An 18,082-nucleotide genomic window follows, 5' to 3' on the forward strand; every position below is an offset into this window, starting at 1 on the left:
TATCATTGTAATATTTTAAAATGATTAGCTTCCGTCTTTCGCTTGCTACAAATACAAACTGATATTATACAACATAACTAACCGGGAAGCAAGCACTGAAGACATTTTATCCACTTCAAATAAACTGTAGACTAGACTACGCCTGGTAAAACTATTTTATTTGAGGTGCAAGAATATCGTTAGCGAGAGACAGACAGAAATACACAAAATTGATTTGTCACAAGTGGCAGTCACACCTAATACTTACTCTGCTTGGCGTACAGGCGGCTCCTTTAAAGCTCTTGTTTTGGCACACCCACCCCCACCCCCCCAAACTGTACCCTTGAGCCCTGTATTGTGCGTTGCAGCAGCGGCAGAAGCTCAGCTCCGAGCCTTCTCTTTCCACTCTCCTTTTACGCTGTACCATCAGCTATGGCCGACATCAAGACAGGCGTCTTCGCCAAAAATGTGCAGAAGCGGATCAGCAGGGCCCAAGAAAAGGTAAGATGTCCGTGTGGTGCAGCTGATGTTTCAGAAATACTGCGACCAGGGGTGTAACATCTTTGGATTTATTATAGTGTCTCTTTAAGGCGGTGTGACATTTGTGACGCCTTGCACTTCCCTGTCACTGTGCTTGAAAGCCGGATGCTGTACAGTGCTGGGAGCAGGTGTTTCAAACAGATAGCCAACACTGATCAGGAGATGGGGGATGGTGGAAAATATGTGTATAATAAAATACAAAAGAAAATATAAATGTTGTTTCTTAGACTTAGTCAGTAAGTAAACGCGTGTTTCAGTATGCCAAGCAGTGTGCATCTCTGGGCTTGGCTGCACCGTCCCGTTGAATTTTGCAGTTGCCAGGAAATGTGATGCTGAAGCTTTGGAGCCAGCGAAGCAGATAGCTGGAGAACTACAGCACCATGGAGAGCGGCCCGCGTGCGCTAGTAGTTATGGCGAGAGGGAAGTCGCTCGTGCCTGCAGAGCGTGGGTACAGCACATGAGCAGAAGTCCCACGTTGTAAAGAAATCACTCCCGTGATGGTTGTTAAGGCGAGATTAAAGTTAGGGATTACATGACATAGTTGCGTTTAGCTAGGGTTTCAGGCTTGGCTTTTGTATTTGTGCAGCACTGCTTTCTCCTCATTTAGAGAAGAATATAGCTATTTAATTCCTTGCTGGCAGCAGCGTAGCACTGTGGCAATTATTGAGATCTCAGTTCTCTTAAACAATAAACAAGTGCTTGAAAATTACGCATCTTATAAATGAAGGATGTGACTTCAAATACAAAAACGGCCTTTTTGGGCTAGTGCTCCTTTGTTACAAGGTCAGAAGGATGTCTAGGATAATATGACCCCTTTGTTATAGACTTATTAAAATCGATGATCTTTTTTGTCGTTTAATTTGTGTCTTAACAAAGCTGTGAAATAAATAAATAATTATGTCTGGTATTGCATTCGACTTGACTGCTTACATGTATTGTGATATTATTTAAAAAAATGTGCTCTTCTGAAACCTGTTCTCAATCGGAAGTGTCGTGTGTGTGTGTGTGTGTGTGTGTGTGTGTGTGTGCGCGCGCTTAATACTGTTTTATGTGTAGTTCAGGCTACTGAAACAAATATGCAGAGTCCATCATATCCCACTTCTGCTGTTCTTAATTTTATCTGTAAGATTAAAACCATCGAGTTGTGCTGGACTAAAAACTGTTTTGTGAACTGTGTGTGTGTGTGGGGGGGTTGTTTTTCTGATGATGGTGATTGAACTAAATATTTTTGCCGCATTTCTAAATGATGTCCCAGAAGCAGGAGATTGTGCGGTTCATGGAGATTTGCAATTCTAATTATAGTAAAATAAAATTACAAAAACAAAAAGTTTATAAATAAAACATAATCATAACTTTCAACTATACCTCATTATAAAAAGCGTCAGGTGTCGTGTTTAAAACTCTGATATTCCACGCTTTCACATTAAAGGGGTCTGACATACATTTAGTGAAAAATATTCATGCTAAATAATACTGCAAATATTGAATCATATTCATCAAAAGAACTTCTTTTAAAGTATGAAGTAGCAGTTAATATCCCCCAAACTATGAACTTTCTCGTTAAAGCTGTGGATGAGTTTTCCATGTCTTTCCCATTTGTTCCAAAGTGTGTGATATTGTATTCCATATTTTGAGATGGACAGTTTATTTATTTGCTGTTGGTTTGCTAGCATGGTCCATTGGGCCAATACGAATTCATTTTCAATGGAGTCCTGGGGAGAAAAGCTCCATTAAAGACAATACTATGCATAGCTCTATAGTTTAGAGCTATGCACATCAAGTTTCTTTTTGTGAGTGACATTCTGGAGGGCTGGAGTATTACACTAGCAAGGATTTATGGAATGGGCTGCCCATCAGGACTGAAGTAAACATCTTCTGCCCCCCCCCCTCAAGACTGTAAGAGGATTATCTGCCTTGTTATCGTTATAGAAGCTCATCTGGAAAAAGAGTGCTGTTCAAAGTGGAAGGCTTTCATGTCAGGCATGTATGAAGGTGTATCAGCTCCTGTGAAACTGCTTAAATTAAGATACATCAGCCTTCTAACATAGTTAAGTTTGAAGTTATATCTATATATCTGTTCTTTTTTAAGGTTAATCTCAAACTGCAAGAAATGTGTTGTTTTACCAGATAACCCATAGGTGCTGCATGCTAATTTATTAAAAATGGACACTAAAGCATAGTTATATTATCAAGAATATATTACTTTCTCAAGGTGTGATGTAATTAATATAATGGATGATGGGAGCTGAATTGTATTCCTGAATTAGTAGCTACTAGTTTAGAATTTAGATAAATTCAACAATAATGTGCAGAAAATGTGTCATTCAGCTGAAATTGCAAGTATACAACTCATAATATTACAACCGCCTCAGAAGGTTTAAGTACAGTACCCTTGCTAGCAGCTAGCTACATGTGGTCCCTTTGTTCTATAAGTCATTGACACAATAAGTGTTTACCCTATCAGTATTTAAATTTTTTTCTACTGAGGTAATATGATATTGAATAAGTTTGTGCTAACAGCCCCTTAGTAAAACATGCTAAGAGTGCTTTGTTGGTTTTCTTCTTACACTGCAAATGTCACTGTTGATCATGGTTGTAATATTTCAGCTTTGGGGCTACAGTTGTACATCAGTATTAGTCGCATGTGCATCGTCATCAGAAGTTACTTTGTAACAGGATCATAGCTAGCAGGATCTCCATTCAACAAATGTAGAACTTCATGTGTGATGAGAGTTTGCCCAGAAAAATTCAGCATCCTTATTTATTTATTTTCTATTTATTTTATTTATTTTTGTTAAATAGGTGGATGGAATAGCACAGAAATACACTGGGATTTGTTTTACCCTTGACCTACACAGAAAGGAGATTGTAGTTGGTAATTACATAGATAAGATGAGTTGGTGACTTGACGTGATTATAAAGAATTTAGTGAAACTGAACTTTCAGCAACAGCAGTTTGGGCATAAATCAGACTGTTTTTTTTTTTTTTTGTCTTCTTAGTGGAAGGGAATTTTCTACATTTGTTTAAAGCCTGGACTTGTTCTACTGTGCTAATAGTTTTTATTTATGTTTGACTTTTACTGGGTAATTATTGTATTGTATATGAAGTCTGTACTTTATAGCTTTGTCAGCTTTGGCATGCAAGTTTAAATGAGACATGTGAAGGGATATCTGCATGTGCCAGCTGATGCTTCATTTAAGTGAGTGTAAAAAAATTTGCATCCAGAGGAGAAGCATGGACAAGTCTTCCATTTTTATCTCAAAGAACCAAAGCAGTTGCTGCACAAAAATGGTCAAAGCTGTCCCCTCTCTTCCTTTTTTCCTTCTCATTCATTTCATGAAATTACCTGTGACTGTCTAACATGTTTCTAATTCTAGTAGCATGTTTTTAATCCTAGTCTGTTCTGTAATTGTCTGTACTTTCCTCATTACGGGTTATAACCATGCCATTTAGGATTAGCATATCAAGGACTGCATAACTAATGAAGGTCTAGGCCTCATCCTGCATTTTTCTGCACTGCTAAATATATTTCTAGGGCACCTGTCCTTTTGTAGCATATCCACTTGCAGTGTTTGCCTTGAGCTGTTTACCTAGTCATTATAATGCAGTTTTGCTTACTGTATGTTTCATGCACTCATTCATTTATTTTTCTCTGCTGTTATGTGGTGACTGTTTTGTTGTCTGGATAGTAGTTATCTTCTTAAAATGCTTCTCGGGCATGCACTGATTATGAGCATGGTTATTACCTGTAGGACTCTGTGGTTACAAAACTATGAATAAAAATTGAGGCTGTGCATAACAAGTGTAAACATCCACAAAATGGTATAACTAACTGAAAGGATGCACTCATAGAACTGTTGCTGTTAGTAGAAATGTTTCCTATTCTTTAGCCTTGCTGTACAAAATTCACCTTTGTGGTTTTCTTAAAGTGTCTTAACTGCAGACATAAATAATAGCTTCTCATTAACATTATAATTTGTGCTTCCAAACACATGGCACAGCACACCATTTAACTGTACTCACCTGCTGAGAGATACATTAGAGCTTTGTAGTTTAGGAGGTTTAAATACATATTTTATTTATTTATTTTTTAATTTCAGAAGGTTTGTTCATATTTTGTGTGTTTCTCATTATTGGTGGGACAAATGGTTATCAATGTAATTAGTCTCTCCTGTCCTAACACAACATGAAGAGAATGTTTTTTTGTTGCAGATACTAATAGTCCATTTCCTTAAGTTGTTATGCAGCTATAGTTATACAACACCATCCATCCTCATTTAACATTTTCATGTGCTGTTTCTTGAGTCAGACAGTGTTCACATAATAAGGGGGGGGGGGCAGGATACTGAAATGACTTCACAACACTAAAGTCCCTGATTCTTCTCTGAACTGGAAGGGTTCTTTGTCTTATCTCACCAGGAGGACCTCCTATAGAATTTGCTTGAGCCAAGATAGCTTTATTCATTAACTACTGCAATATCTGCTAGGAGGATTCCATTCTTGTTTTTAACTAACATCTAGAGAAGACTATGAAACAGCTCAAGATTGATTAAGGGAATCCCAGGGTACTGAAAGGACTACAGAAAACTAAAGTTCCCATTTTTTGCTGAAATGGAATAGTTCCTAACTCTTAACTCACCTGGGGCAGCTCCGCAAAATCTACTCAAGCAAGGATCGCTTCACTCGTTAACTGCTGCTGTATCTCCTAGGATTCTGCTCTTGTAATTAAGTAAAAACAACAGAAGATCCAGAAAGAACTCAATATTTATTTAGTAAGAACTGCTCCATTTTCATTTACTGTACATGTTTTCCTATACTATGGTACATACCTATATACTGGACCTATTATTTCATTTGAAGGGGGGTATATATAAATTAGCCTGTACACCACTGCCAACCATTTGCCAGACCTTTCTTACTACTCCATTCTATATTACCACTCTCCCTTATCTTGAAATGCTGTTTATATTCATTTTTATCTTCCCTCCTTTACCTGCCCCAATTCATCTCTTTCCTTTTCCTTCCAGTATGTCAACTGTATATTTTTTTCTACATTTCCTATACTCTACTCACTTTATTCCTTTCTTTAGCTGTCTCTTACCTTGTATCCTTGGCTGCCACTAAGTGTGTCCACTGACAGTGCAAGCCCGCTCAGCTTTGCTTCACTCCCATACATTATCCCAATTTTTACCCACCCCTCTGTCATTTCCCTTATAGTCTTAACACTACTGCCCTAATTTACAAAACCAAATCATTTATTTATTGCATTTGTTTACTGAGAAAGTCCACTGGGCCAACATGAGCCCATTTTCAGTGGAGGCCCAGGGAGAAAAGCTCCATATAAGTAAATAAAGTTACATTTTTAAAACAAATATAAATGTAGAATTTTTTTGGCAGATTCAATGAATTAAACACAAATTTTTATGGTAATATAGAAACAACCTTGACAAGTATTTACAGTCATATTTAGGCCATAGTAGTTACATGAAGAGGAGGCAAACATTTCATATATACAAGTATTAACACTCGCACAAGTGTAGTGGAGGGAAACATTTCATATATACAAGTATTAATACTCACACAAGTGTAGTAGAGTGACAATATTAGGTAAATCAGTAGAACTAGTTATATTGACTACATATTAGCCTGCAATGAGTGGGAGTGGTAAGAGGGGAGAAAGGGGAATAATTTTGGCATGGGCATAACCAGCAGGAAGAGAGGTGTTGTCTAAGGGATTTTTTAAAGAGAGCAGGGGTTGGGATGGAGGTTATTGAGGTAGGGAGGTTGTTCCAAAGTTTGGAGGTAGTGAAGGAATGGAGCATTTGACCAGCTGGGAGTTGGGGTCTTTCAACCTTCAGTACTATTTTGTTTTCTGATCTAAGGGGTCTGTTTGGATGACACAGAGTTAATATGAAGGGGAGAGGTGGACAGGTTTTTGGTCTATATATTATTTTATGAGCTGTAGTTAAATGGAGGTAGTTGAGATGGAATGGGAGTTCTAGCCAATTAGGTTGAAGCAGAAAGGAGCAGTGATGAGAAGAGGATCTAGCATTTGTTGCAAATCTGGCTACTTTATTGTAGCATATGTCAAGCTTAGTTTTAAGTGAAGAGTGCAGGTTTGTGAGGGTGGGGGCACCATATAGAATAGGTGGGAGAAGATAGGCTGAGGCTAGAGTCTTTTTAGCATTATTATTGAGGTAATAGCTATGTCTATACAGGGTGCCTGTTTTCTGGTGAGTTTTTTTAATGTTGCTGAGTATGTGGAGATTGAATGTTAGGGATTCATTAATAGTTACTCCTAGCAGTTTAGTATTGGAGACTACTTCTATGGTAGTGTTATTTTGGGAGTGGATAGAGAATTCAGCCCTGTTTAGGGGGGTTGTTTTTTGGGGAGTGAATAGGATCAGCTTGGTCTTATTTGGGTTGAGAGCGAGGTGATTTCTTGACATCCACTTTTTAGTGGATGTGAAGGCATTTTGTGTTAGTAGAAAAAGTTCAGACGGGGTTTTAGCAGTGCAAATGATTGTCGAGTCATCCGCATATTGTATTACATCTGCATGGGATAGTGAGTTATGGAAGTTGTTGATGAATAAATTGAATAGAAGGAGGCCCAATATGGATCCTTGGGGAACACCTGTGGAGACATTTAGGAAGGTGGAGAAGGACTGTAGCCATTTGGTTGACTGGTATCTGTCAGAGAGATAGCTAGAGTACCACTTTAGGGTTGAGGGTGAGACACCAAGATCATTGAGTTTAGAGAGCAAAATGGAATGAGAAATAGTATCAAATGCCTTTGAAAGGTCAAGGAAGAGTGAAGAGACGATCTGACCAGTATCACATGCTCCATTAACTTTATCTACAAAGGAAATGAGAGCTGTGCTTGTGCTATGGCCAGGTCTAAAGCCATGTTGGGGTAAGCAGCTGGTTGTTAATTAAGAGGTTGAGAAGTTGTGTATGAACACATTTTTCTAGTATTTTAGAGATTGGGGAGATAATGGCTATGGGCCGAAAGTTGGAGATGTCAGAATTTTTGCCACCTTTGTGTAGAGGAAGAATATAAGCTTTCTTCCAGATATTAGGAACATATGATTCTTGGATTGATCTATTGATTAGTATACTAATGGAGTAAGAGATGGAATTAGCACTAATTGTTAGGAATTCAGTAGGTAGGTTGTCAGGGGCACAGGAGCAAGGTTTGAGTTTTAGAAGGAGTTTCTTTATGGTGCTTGTAGGTATGGGATAGAAAGAAGAATTAGGTAGAGTGAGGTTTAGAATGAAGAGTTTGCAAACCAAGGGGTTTTGGGTTTGCCGGGGGGAAAGTAGTGGTCAGTTTGGCAATGGTATTGATGAAATATGAGTTAAAGAGAGAGGCTATCTCAGAAGGGTTTTTATCAGGGTGAGGACTAGGGTTGGTATTAGAACCAGGATGAGTAATGGAATTTATTGATCCCCAGAATTTCTGTGGATTTAGCCTGTGTTGGTGCTGTAGCTTGTGGATGTAGTCTTTTTTATATTTGGTAACCTGCCTTTTGGCATTATTACGTAGTTGTTTGAATAGTACCAGGTCAGCTGGGTTTTTGTGTTTTTGCCATGTTCTCCAAGTTTTGTCTCAAGAGGACATGATTTGCTTAGTGGATTTTGTGAGCCAAGTTGCATGGTTAGTCCTGACTCTTTTAGTTCTGGGTGGAGCTATACTGTCTAAGCTTTTGCAAAATGTTGAATTAAATAATTCAACTGCATCATCGAGGAGTATGGTATTTAATGGAGCCCAGTTTGTGTGACTTAAGATTACATTTAGAGTTTCTGGAGAGAAATGGGATAGGTCTCTTGTCTGGTTTATGTGGTGGTTGCTGGCAGTTGTGGTTGTTTTACGAATGACGAAAACTGGTAGGTGGTCGCTGATACTATTAGGTAATGTTCCAAAGGTGGAGATTTTATTTGGGTCGGACACAAGGATCCAATCTAAGGTTGAGCCTTGTGTCATTTTTATTGTTGGATCTGGTTTGTCAGAAATGAATTGGATATAGTTGAATAGGTTTATGCTAGAGGAGAGGCTTGGCTTGGTGCTATCTATCCAGTTTATGTTTACATCCCCTAATATGATGGTTTTGTTATGAATATTTTTGGATGACCAAGCAAGAATCTCCTCTAGAATGGGGATGTTGTCACCTGGGGGAATGTATAGAACTATGATGCAGAGGGTTTTATGGTTATTAAGTTTTAATAGAGTAACTAAAATTCAGTGGAGGAGAACTGTGGAATAGGTTTTGAGTAGGGAACTATGGTATAGATGTTTGGATATATTAATGCAACACCGCCACCTTTTTTGTGTGGTCTGTCATTCCTGAGGCGTGAATAGTTGGGGGTAGGAATTCTGTATTATTAATGGTTGGTTTTAACCATGTCTCAGTTATAGCAGTGAAATCTGATTTGATTAGGTTTAACCATGCATGGAAGTGGGGAATTCTATTTCTGATGCTTTGTATATTTATGGTAGTAAAGTTTATTGATTTTAAGGGGTTTGGTTGGCTGTTCATTTTGGAATGTGGCCCAGGGTTAGGGTGTACATCACCACATTTTATTAAGTTAGAAAGGGCATTTGGAGTAGAGAGCAGCAGTTGTCTTTTTATTTTTTGGAGAGAATAAAGTTTGGGAAAATTATAGTAGTGTTTGTGTTGGTGGAAAACATTTACTTTGGTTAGTAGAATCATGTCTGAAGAAAATATGGTAGTGCATATTGAGGAATAACTTGGAAGAGTTTGTGTGTAGGTGGATGTTGAGTGAGTTGATTTGAGAGGTATGTTGGTTATATCATGTGATGTTAGGTGGGAGAGTAGATAGAGATGTAAGGATATAGTAAGCATTATTGTATAAGTATAGAAAGGCATTGTAGTCAAGAAGTATTAAATAGAGTCGATACGAAATCCAGTAGGACTTATGTGGTTGTACAATATGAATATGAATAGAGGAAAGTAGGTGTAAAGAGTAGATAGAGATTTAGTAAGGAGGGAGAGGTATGTGAAGGAAGATTTTATTAGGAGATATGTAGTATTATGATAAGTGCACATTTGTATGACAGCAGGTGGTAAAGGTAGAAAATGAGTTAGAAAGTAATGGAGGTGTTGCTTATATAGAAAAATTATATAATGTTGTAGAAAGAAATAATGGAGGTGTTGCATATATAGAAAAAATATATAATGTTATAGACAGATGTGGATTGGTGTTGGAGCTAAGGCAAGTAAGGAGAAACTACAGAAGGTAGTTGTAAAGACTTGGTTGGTGTTGAAGCCAAGGCCAAGATATGTAAGCAGAAGAAAAAAGGTAGATGTGTAGGGGTGGAGAAGTGAAAGGAGTGTAAGAGAGAGGGTGCAATAAAATACAGGGAGGAAAGGGGATTAAACAGGGAATAGGAAGTTTGGAAGTGGGTGGGGTTAAGAATAGAGTAATTGGGGTGGAGGAATCTAGGGGGTGGAGCTGTGGTTAGGTCTAAGTTAAAGGATAGCAGGAGTGGGTAGGAAAGGGGGTAGGGTATGGGGTGCAGAGTGAGCCCAAGCGTGGCGAGGGCGAATGGAGTGGGGCTAAGCCAGGAAAGGTACAAGTCTAATGCTACAAAAACAATCTAAACCAACATAAAACAGATAGATTGTTTACTTTATTCTTTCTTTCTTTTCTTTTTGCTGAACAGAAATGCGGGTTCTTTACAGATTTGGAGTCTTATCCCTCTAAAAGTACTAAGATTACAAATGGAGTGGAAGTTTGTGAAAGTTCACTCTTCTTTAGGCAGGGAGTTAAGAGAGAATGGGCTGGTAGGGGGAAAACCCAGTAAGCTGTGCTTGCCACAAGGTTAACAAAAATGCAGAAAATGTGGAAATTGAAATGAGATAGCACAAACTTTAAACTTTAAGTGTGAAGAGGTTTTTCAGGTACATACAATTATACAGATTGGGAACAACAAGGAGCTTGAGAAATGTTACCAGATGTTTGTTCTTTCTTTAGTGTTACAGTGGGTTGTAACTGCTGCATTGGGGCACCCATAGAGTTGAGAGGCAAACTGCAGGTAAAGGAGAAAAACACACAGTTGGTACAATGGGATTAGTAGCACTAAGGGAGGTGTGTGAGAGGTAAGAGTGGAGGTAGGTGTGGGAGGACAGGCATAATATGCAGTCAAACAAGAGAAAATTAGGATTAATGTATACATGTTAAACAGTGCTATCCTAATACAGGCTTCTTAAATCAGAACTGTGCATCATGAGCAACAACAATTACACAGGCAAGTAATTAGAAAAAAAATAATATCCCCTCATAACACCTTCTTCAACTGCTAGTTCCACCTGCTAGTACTCATCGTCATCAATGTATTAGTACCTATTTAGCATCTCTCTCCTACATATCTCCTGCTTCTGTCTTCCTCACATTTTTCCTGACACGGCTTTACTCCCTAACTACCTACCAGTTATTTTACCACTGCTGTTATACATTATGGCTGTTCAAAACCTTTTGTTATTCATTACTGTCCTTCTCATTCTGTCCTCTAACCTTTTTTTGCCATAATACAGAGTATTCCTGTCTGAAACTCCATTAAACCATATCAGCAATATTCCCACAAAACAGTTACCCATACAGAGTCCCACCTTGTGGGCCAAAAAAATGCAAATCATTTCACCGTACCTTTTGCAGAACATCAGCTTACTAGTTTCTCTCTCTCAAAAAAAGAAAAAAAAAACAAGTCATGCTAGTTATTGCATCAATTCTATTACACATAGAAGATATACACATCTGCTCCTGCTCTTTTTTTCTTATTCCACACCTGCAGACCCATTTCAAAAACCTTATGCTGACCTATATGTACACTGACAGCATTAGAAGTAAATGGATCTAGTTTGAGTGCTGGTCAATTCAACATCCTACTAAGGTAATAGCCATCAATGAGTCTTGTATATTTTACATCTAACTATACTAAAGGACAGTAGACCAAGTAAACCCCAGGCAGTAGAACCATGCTTTTCATTAAATACGATGTAAATTGTCCTCCTACTCTTACAGCAGATAGGGGCACCACTTATAACAATGAGCCAAAATGGCCACTAGCACAATTATTGCTTGGTCTATATCCCTTCCCCTTCTCTTCCAATACTTCCAACAACCTTAAACAGTATTCTTCAACACTCAAGGGATCATAAACTTTTCCTGACTGGGGACCTTAATCAAGAGTGGCTTGGCTCCAGTAGCAACTTCACATATATAGTCTTACATATATAGTCTTACATAGCGTCAAGCCTAATATCCTCAGTTCTGATGTCATCCTTGACGTCATTCTAATTAATATATGGAAAAGTCTACATATTTTTCAAATACATCCCAACTCCCATAGCAATCAGTGTCCCAGTTTTACTTCCTGATCCCTGTAAAGAAGAAAGCTCCTTCCACAAATTATTCTAATAGGAACTATCCCTGGCAGTTCTGCAGATATCCTTACAGCTGAACTAAATAATATTAATTGATCTTCCTTCTACAAGTGTACAGATCCTGTTTATGCTGTCTATATGTTCTCTAACATGCTTAACCCTATTCACAGCAGGCTTTACCACATCATTTATGTATTTATTTATTTATTGCATTTCTTTACCAGGATTGTCCAACTGAGCCATACAAAATCCCTTTTCAGTAGAGGCATGGGGAGAAACACTCCAGATCCCACTCTCATGGATTTCCTGCATATCCATAAAACAAACAGCACCAGAATTATCCATTTTAAAGACTTAAACCTTGCCTGCGATATAAATAGGACCTGCTGGAGAGATAGGTATATATCCCAGAGACCACCCTGTCTCTGGAACAGTCTCCCCATCCATGTGAAGCTGAATTCCTCCCTAACCCAATTTAAGTGCAACTTGGACAATTGGATGGGGAACAGGAAATTCATCCCTGGTTTGGCACATATGTCTCTAATAGGCACAGGCAGCCTGTAAATGGTTCATCTCCCAGGCCCCTGATTGTAAATGTTTCATCTCTCAAACCCCTGCTTACACTTATCAAGGATAACATAACTTGTCAGAGATTTGGGATGCATGGCTAGGCATAAAAAGGCCCATGTGGTCATTAGCCTAGTGAACACTTATGAATCTATGAACCTATGAATGACTTCCCATCTGTTCAGCTCTGTTCCAGATCTAGTCCAGTCTGGTGTCACTAGCTCATTCTACCTAATACAGAGAGAACATTGTGAAGGGCAAGCCACTTAGGTCCTTAATTTTGAATTATCTCCTGTTTCTCATTTCTCCCTTTCTGCTTTACAAAAAAAAAAATCTAAGCTTGTTTCCTGCATTTCCTGTAACTAGTCTAGTCCAAATACAGATTTGCTGTAACCAGGACTGTTTGTAAGCTTCTGAGCCCCCAAAGCCTTTCTGTGCTGGAGGGAAGCCTTCTAGCTTATCAGTGGGAGTGGTAAGCACTAGGTAGCCTATCTACCACAAGAGTGGTTTCTGGCCCAGAAATTGTAGTTTATTGGCTGTTTTGCAGTTTTCCCATCGCTTTCAACTTACTGGTTTAAAAGCCTGTGTTTGCACTTGTTTCCCATCTTTCCTGTAACTAGTCTAGTCCAGATACAGATTTGCTGTATCTAGGACTGCTTGTAAGCTTCTGAGCCCCCCAAGCCTTTTTGTGTTGGAGTGAAGCCTTCTAACTTATCAGTGGGAGTGGTAAACACTTGGTAGCCTATCTACCACAAGAGTGGTTTCTGGCCCAGAAATTGTAGTTTATTGGTCGTTTGGCAGTTTTTCAATCTCTTTCAACTTACTGGTTTAAAAACCCATGTTTGCACTTGTTTCCCATCTTTCCTGTAACTAGTCTTGTCTAGATACAGATTTGCTGTATCCAGGACTGTTTGTAAGCTTCTGAGCCCCCCAAGCCTTTCTGTGTTGGAAGAAAACCTTCTAGCTTATCAGTGGAAGTGGTAAGCACTAGATAGCCTATCTACAACAAGATCCAGGTACAGATTCTTAGTTTTAGCACTTGAATTTTTCTTATTCCTGCTCAGCACTTGTTCAGAACTTGTTGTTAGCACTAAATAAGCTACAAATTACTATAGCACACAACCTTCCTCTTTAAGCTACAAATTACTATAGCACACAACCTTCCTCTTTACCTAGAGGAAAACAGTTTTTGTACTTACTTTTCTCACTTGCTTAGAGAAAAACAGCTCTTATACTCACTTTCCTCACTTGTCTAGAGGAAAGTAGTTTTTTATTCAGGCATGTCCAAGGGTCAGCTCCCAGTGTTCTCTCCTGTCTATCTGATGAATCTGGGCATCTTGGGGCAATGTAGCAATTGCCTCATGTACACAGACAACCCTCTCCTCCTACCACCCAACACCACAATCTGTGAAAGATGCACTTATCTAGCCAAACTGGAGGTAAAGCTCTATCAGAGCAAGACTGAACTTGACAATCAAGAGGAGAAGGTAAACACTTGCACCACACCATACTCATCATGTAGTCCCACTAAACCTACACCACCAAAATCCACACATAGAAACACAAAAACATTCACAGAGGCTCTCAGTAATAATCTGCTCAAGCAACAGAGACCTCCAAAGCAGAAACGCAGGCAACCTTCCCCCCAACACAACCCAAATGACACATAGCCCACAGACTCAGTGTGCCAATAAACCACAGCTCATTAGGCAAAACATGTTCCCCTGGACTAGTCATAGGTGACTCTATAGTCAGGAACACTGATGTCCCACTCATCAGGCTAAGCAAGGAGAAGGGTTACTGCAGTTGCCTGTCAGGGTGTCAGGATCAGCCACATAACCCACACACTCAGTCACTCCACAACACAAACAAACACTTGACTTGTTGTTGTTGTCCATGGTGTGAAGAGATAGAATGTTCCCCTGACTACTACAAAAATGAAATGAAAAGAGACATAATCTTGTAGCCCAGGCAGGTATGACCCTAGCCCTGAGTAGCATCCTGCCATCAGCCAGAATGATACCACAGTACAAGGACGAAATTATTGACTTCAACAATTGGCTAAGCTTCTGGTGTCATTCTAAGGGGATCCAATATCTGTCTGCTTGGTACGACATGGTCGACAGACCACGATGCTTTGCCAGAGATGGCATGCATCTATCACCCCTGGGATTCTGGATACTGGCTGAGGGTCTTGCTACCCCTATAGTGCCTTTTTAGGCAAGGTTCAAATGACAAATGCACCACTGTAACAGGAACAGGCAAGCAAAAACTGAGAGCAATGCTACTCAGTGTTAGAAGTCTAAATCTCAAAATGCACTCACTCGAGGCACTCCTTAAAATGGAGAACATTGATATATGTGTAGTGACTGAGACCTGGTTCAAGGCTCTAGAGAGAACCCCTGCATTACCAGGCTATAACTCATTCCACACTTTTCGGCCATCTAACCTGGACCAGAACACCAAAGGCGGAGCTGTGCCCATATTCATTAAGGATATCCACACCTCCAGGCTAGTTGCACAGCATAATGCATCCAAGGTTATCCAAGTGCAACTAACTCTGGGCAAAACTGCAATCCAAATTGTAGCTTGCTACAGATCCCCCACCATGCCTCAGGATTCTCACTCCACTTTTCTTGATATACTGGAAAATATTAGGGTTCAAACAAATATCCTAATAATGGATGATTTCAACTACTCTACCATTAACTGGGAAGACTACTCCTGTACCAATTCATTCACTCAATGCTTTCTGTAATTCATAAATTCCAATGTCCTGGACAACTTATCCACATCCCCACCAGGGCCAACAATATCCTAGATCTAGTCATTACCAACATGAGTGACCAGTGTTCCACACTTGAAGTCAACTCCTCATTGGTCAGATCAGACCATAAACTAATCACCCTAGATATCTGCATCCTGCTCCCACCCACCATCAAGGAAACCACGATAAAAAATTTCCCCAAAGCCAACTTCATGCTTCGTAAGACAGAAGTGGCAAACTTCATGACACCCATGCAGATGAACAATACAGTTACAACTGCTGAATCCTACACAAATACACTCTATAAGCACTTACACAAGTGCATGGATTGTGCTATTCCCAAACAGAACCGAGATGCTATCCTCCAAAAAAGGAAGCCAATCTGGTGGTCCCCTGCCATAAACAAGCTCTACAACAGAAGGAAGAAACTGCTGCAAAAGACGATAAAATCCCATGAGTGGAGGAGCTCTCTGGTCAGCCTCAGTAAGAAGCTGAAATCCCTTATAAGATCCTCCAAAGCTAGCTACAAAAAAAAAAACCACCACTGATTCTAAAGGCAACCAGAAAGCATTCTATAGCTATGTCAAGAATCTCAATGGCAACACCCAGATCTGTTCTGAGTTACAGCACAATGGCACAGAAATTACAGAACCAACTTATATTGCCAACATCCTGGCAGATAGGTTCAGTGCTAACTTTATCCCCCTCTCACCTAAAGGGCCCATATCTATACAGGAAGAATGCAGAGTCCTTGTAATCACATATATGTAGGTAAAAGCTGCACTCTTTAAAACCAAAAACACAGCATCCATGGGACTGGACAACATCCCAGGCTGCATTTTACACAAACTTCAGAACAAACTGGCTCCCTACCTAAGCACCATGTTCATTCATAGTCTCATGTCAGGCTTTGTGCCCACTGAATTGTGCACAGGAACAGTTATCCCACTCCACAAAGAAGAAGCCACCACTGATCCTGCAAACTATCACCCTATTAGCCTGACGAGCATGGAATGTATCATCACGGAACTCATAAACAAAGACATTGGTAACCTCCAAACTCTGGACCCCACCCAGTTCGGTTTTGTGAAAGGCAGATCATGCCCTCTGAACCTGATCAACTTCTTTGAGGCAGTCACCAAAGCTGTAGACAAGGGTAAGGTGGTTCGTACAACCTATCTTGACCTCGCCATGACTTTCAACACCATCCCTTGTTCTGGAATTATAGCTAAACTCACTAAACTAGGTATAAATCCCTACATCACAAGATGGGTTGCCAACTGGCTCACTGACAGAACCCACACTGTAAATGTTGCAGACTCCAAATCTGACTTCAAACCAGTGACAAGTGGAGTACCACAATGTTCAGTCCTGGGACCTCTCCTGTTTGGCATCTACTTCTCTGAAGTACAGGCTAACACAGATGGCCTCTGGCTAATGAAGTTCACAGATGACTGCAAACTAGGAGCCATAGTCAAGTCCCCAAATGATGTGGGCATCCTACAGAATGGCTTCACTGAGACAGATGCCTGGTGTCAGAGGCATGGCCTCAAGCTTAATGCCAAAAAGTGCATTGTCATCCCCTTTGGTAAAAACTCTCTACCCATGAAGTACCTCATAAATTCCAGTCTACTTAATGCCAAATGTGTGATAAGAGACCTTGGGACCCGGGTGGACTATAGTCTCTCCTTTGATAATCACATTGCCACAGTAGTCAGGAAATACTTCTATGTGGCACACCTCATCTCAAATGGGTTCTCATCCAAAAAAAAGAGGTCATTGTTCCCCTCTACTCGGCACTCATTAGACCCATTATAGAGTACAGTGCCCCTTTAGTAATGTACCTCACAAGACATCTGCAGCAGCTGGAAAGGCCACAGAAGTACCTCACAAAGAGGATTACTGGCCTCAAACGGATGCCCTACACTGTCTGTCTCAAAAAATTCCAGCTTTACTCTGTAGCATATCACCTACTCCGAGGAGATCTCTGCCTAACATAGAAAGCTATTTTAAACCCAGAGCTGTTGGGCATGCTGCACCTAAAGAAATCCCAATCCCTCCGAACTACACACTCTAGGGATGTAAACCTTGCCACCGCAATAAACAGGACATTCTGGAGGGATAGATTCCTGTCCCAGAGACTTCCTATACTCTGGAACAAGCTACCCATCTATGTCAAGCAAAATTCCTCATTAGCACTCTTCAAGAAAAATCTTGATGAGTGGATGGAAATAGGAAATACACCCTGGGGATCACCTATGTGGCTCTGCTCGACAGGAGCACAGGAAATTAACTTTCTTGGGTGGTGTAAGCCAGGGAACCTTATTGGCTAGGCTTACTTAGGCCCTTGGGCCAATAGCCTAGTACCTACCTATGAAGCTATGAACCAAGGAAAAATACATTTATACAGTACATCATTGCTGAGCTAGCATGATAATTAGGCAAAAGATGTGCCAGGTAAAAAAAAAACAGAGTTATAAAAACATCCATAAAAAATAAAACACATCTTACATAATAAGCATGTCTTTCAATGAAGTAAAACTATTATATCACAAATCAGGCAATACATGTCTAAAGCAGTTTTCAATACTGTATAGGAAAATATTAGGCTAGCTGCCCTTGTGGGACATATTAAGTCTAACTAATTTCCCTCAAAGGTGAGAATTAAACCCCATATCTTGTGTTTGTAGGTAAACACCTTAACCAGTATACTGTCTCCCAAGCCCCTTTTTGATGGCACAAAAGTAGTAGTCATGTAGTAGTGCTTTAATCTTGGGAAGGTGCAGGGGAGTAGAGTATTTGTGTGAAAGTTAGATAAGTGAG

At 39.8% G+C, this 18,082-nt stretch overlaps 1 protein-coding gene across 1 annotated transcript in view; it reads left to right on the forward strand.

Moving 5' to 3' along the window:
• The first annotated feature begins 291 nt into the window (after positions 1–291).
• Positions 292–18,082, forward strand: part of AMPH (amphiphysin) — a 1,643,383-nt gene continuing 1,625,592 nt past the window's right edge. Inside the window, exon 1 of the mRNA XM_044064832.1 lies at positions 292–480. Within this exon, the coding sequence (XP_043920767.1) occupies positions 412–480 (69 nt within the window). The 5' untranslated portion in view covers positions 292–411. The remainder of the gene's footprint in view (positions 481–18,082) is intronic.

Source organism: Protopterus annectens, chromosome 3.part0 (assembly GCF_019279795.1).
Source record: "Protopterus annectens isolate FY-2018-M chromosome 3.part0, PAN1.0, whole genome shotgun sequence".
NCBI classification, from domain to species: Eukaryota; Metazoa; Chordata; order Ceratodontiformes; family Protopteridae; genus Protopterus; species Protopterus annectens.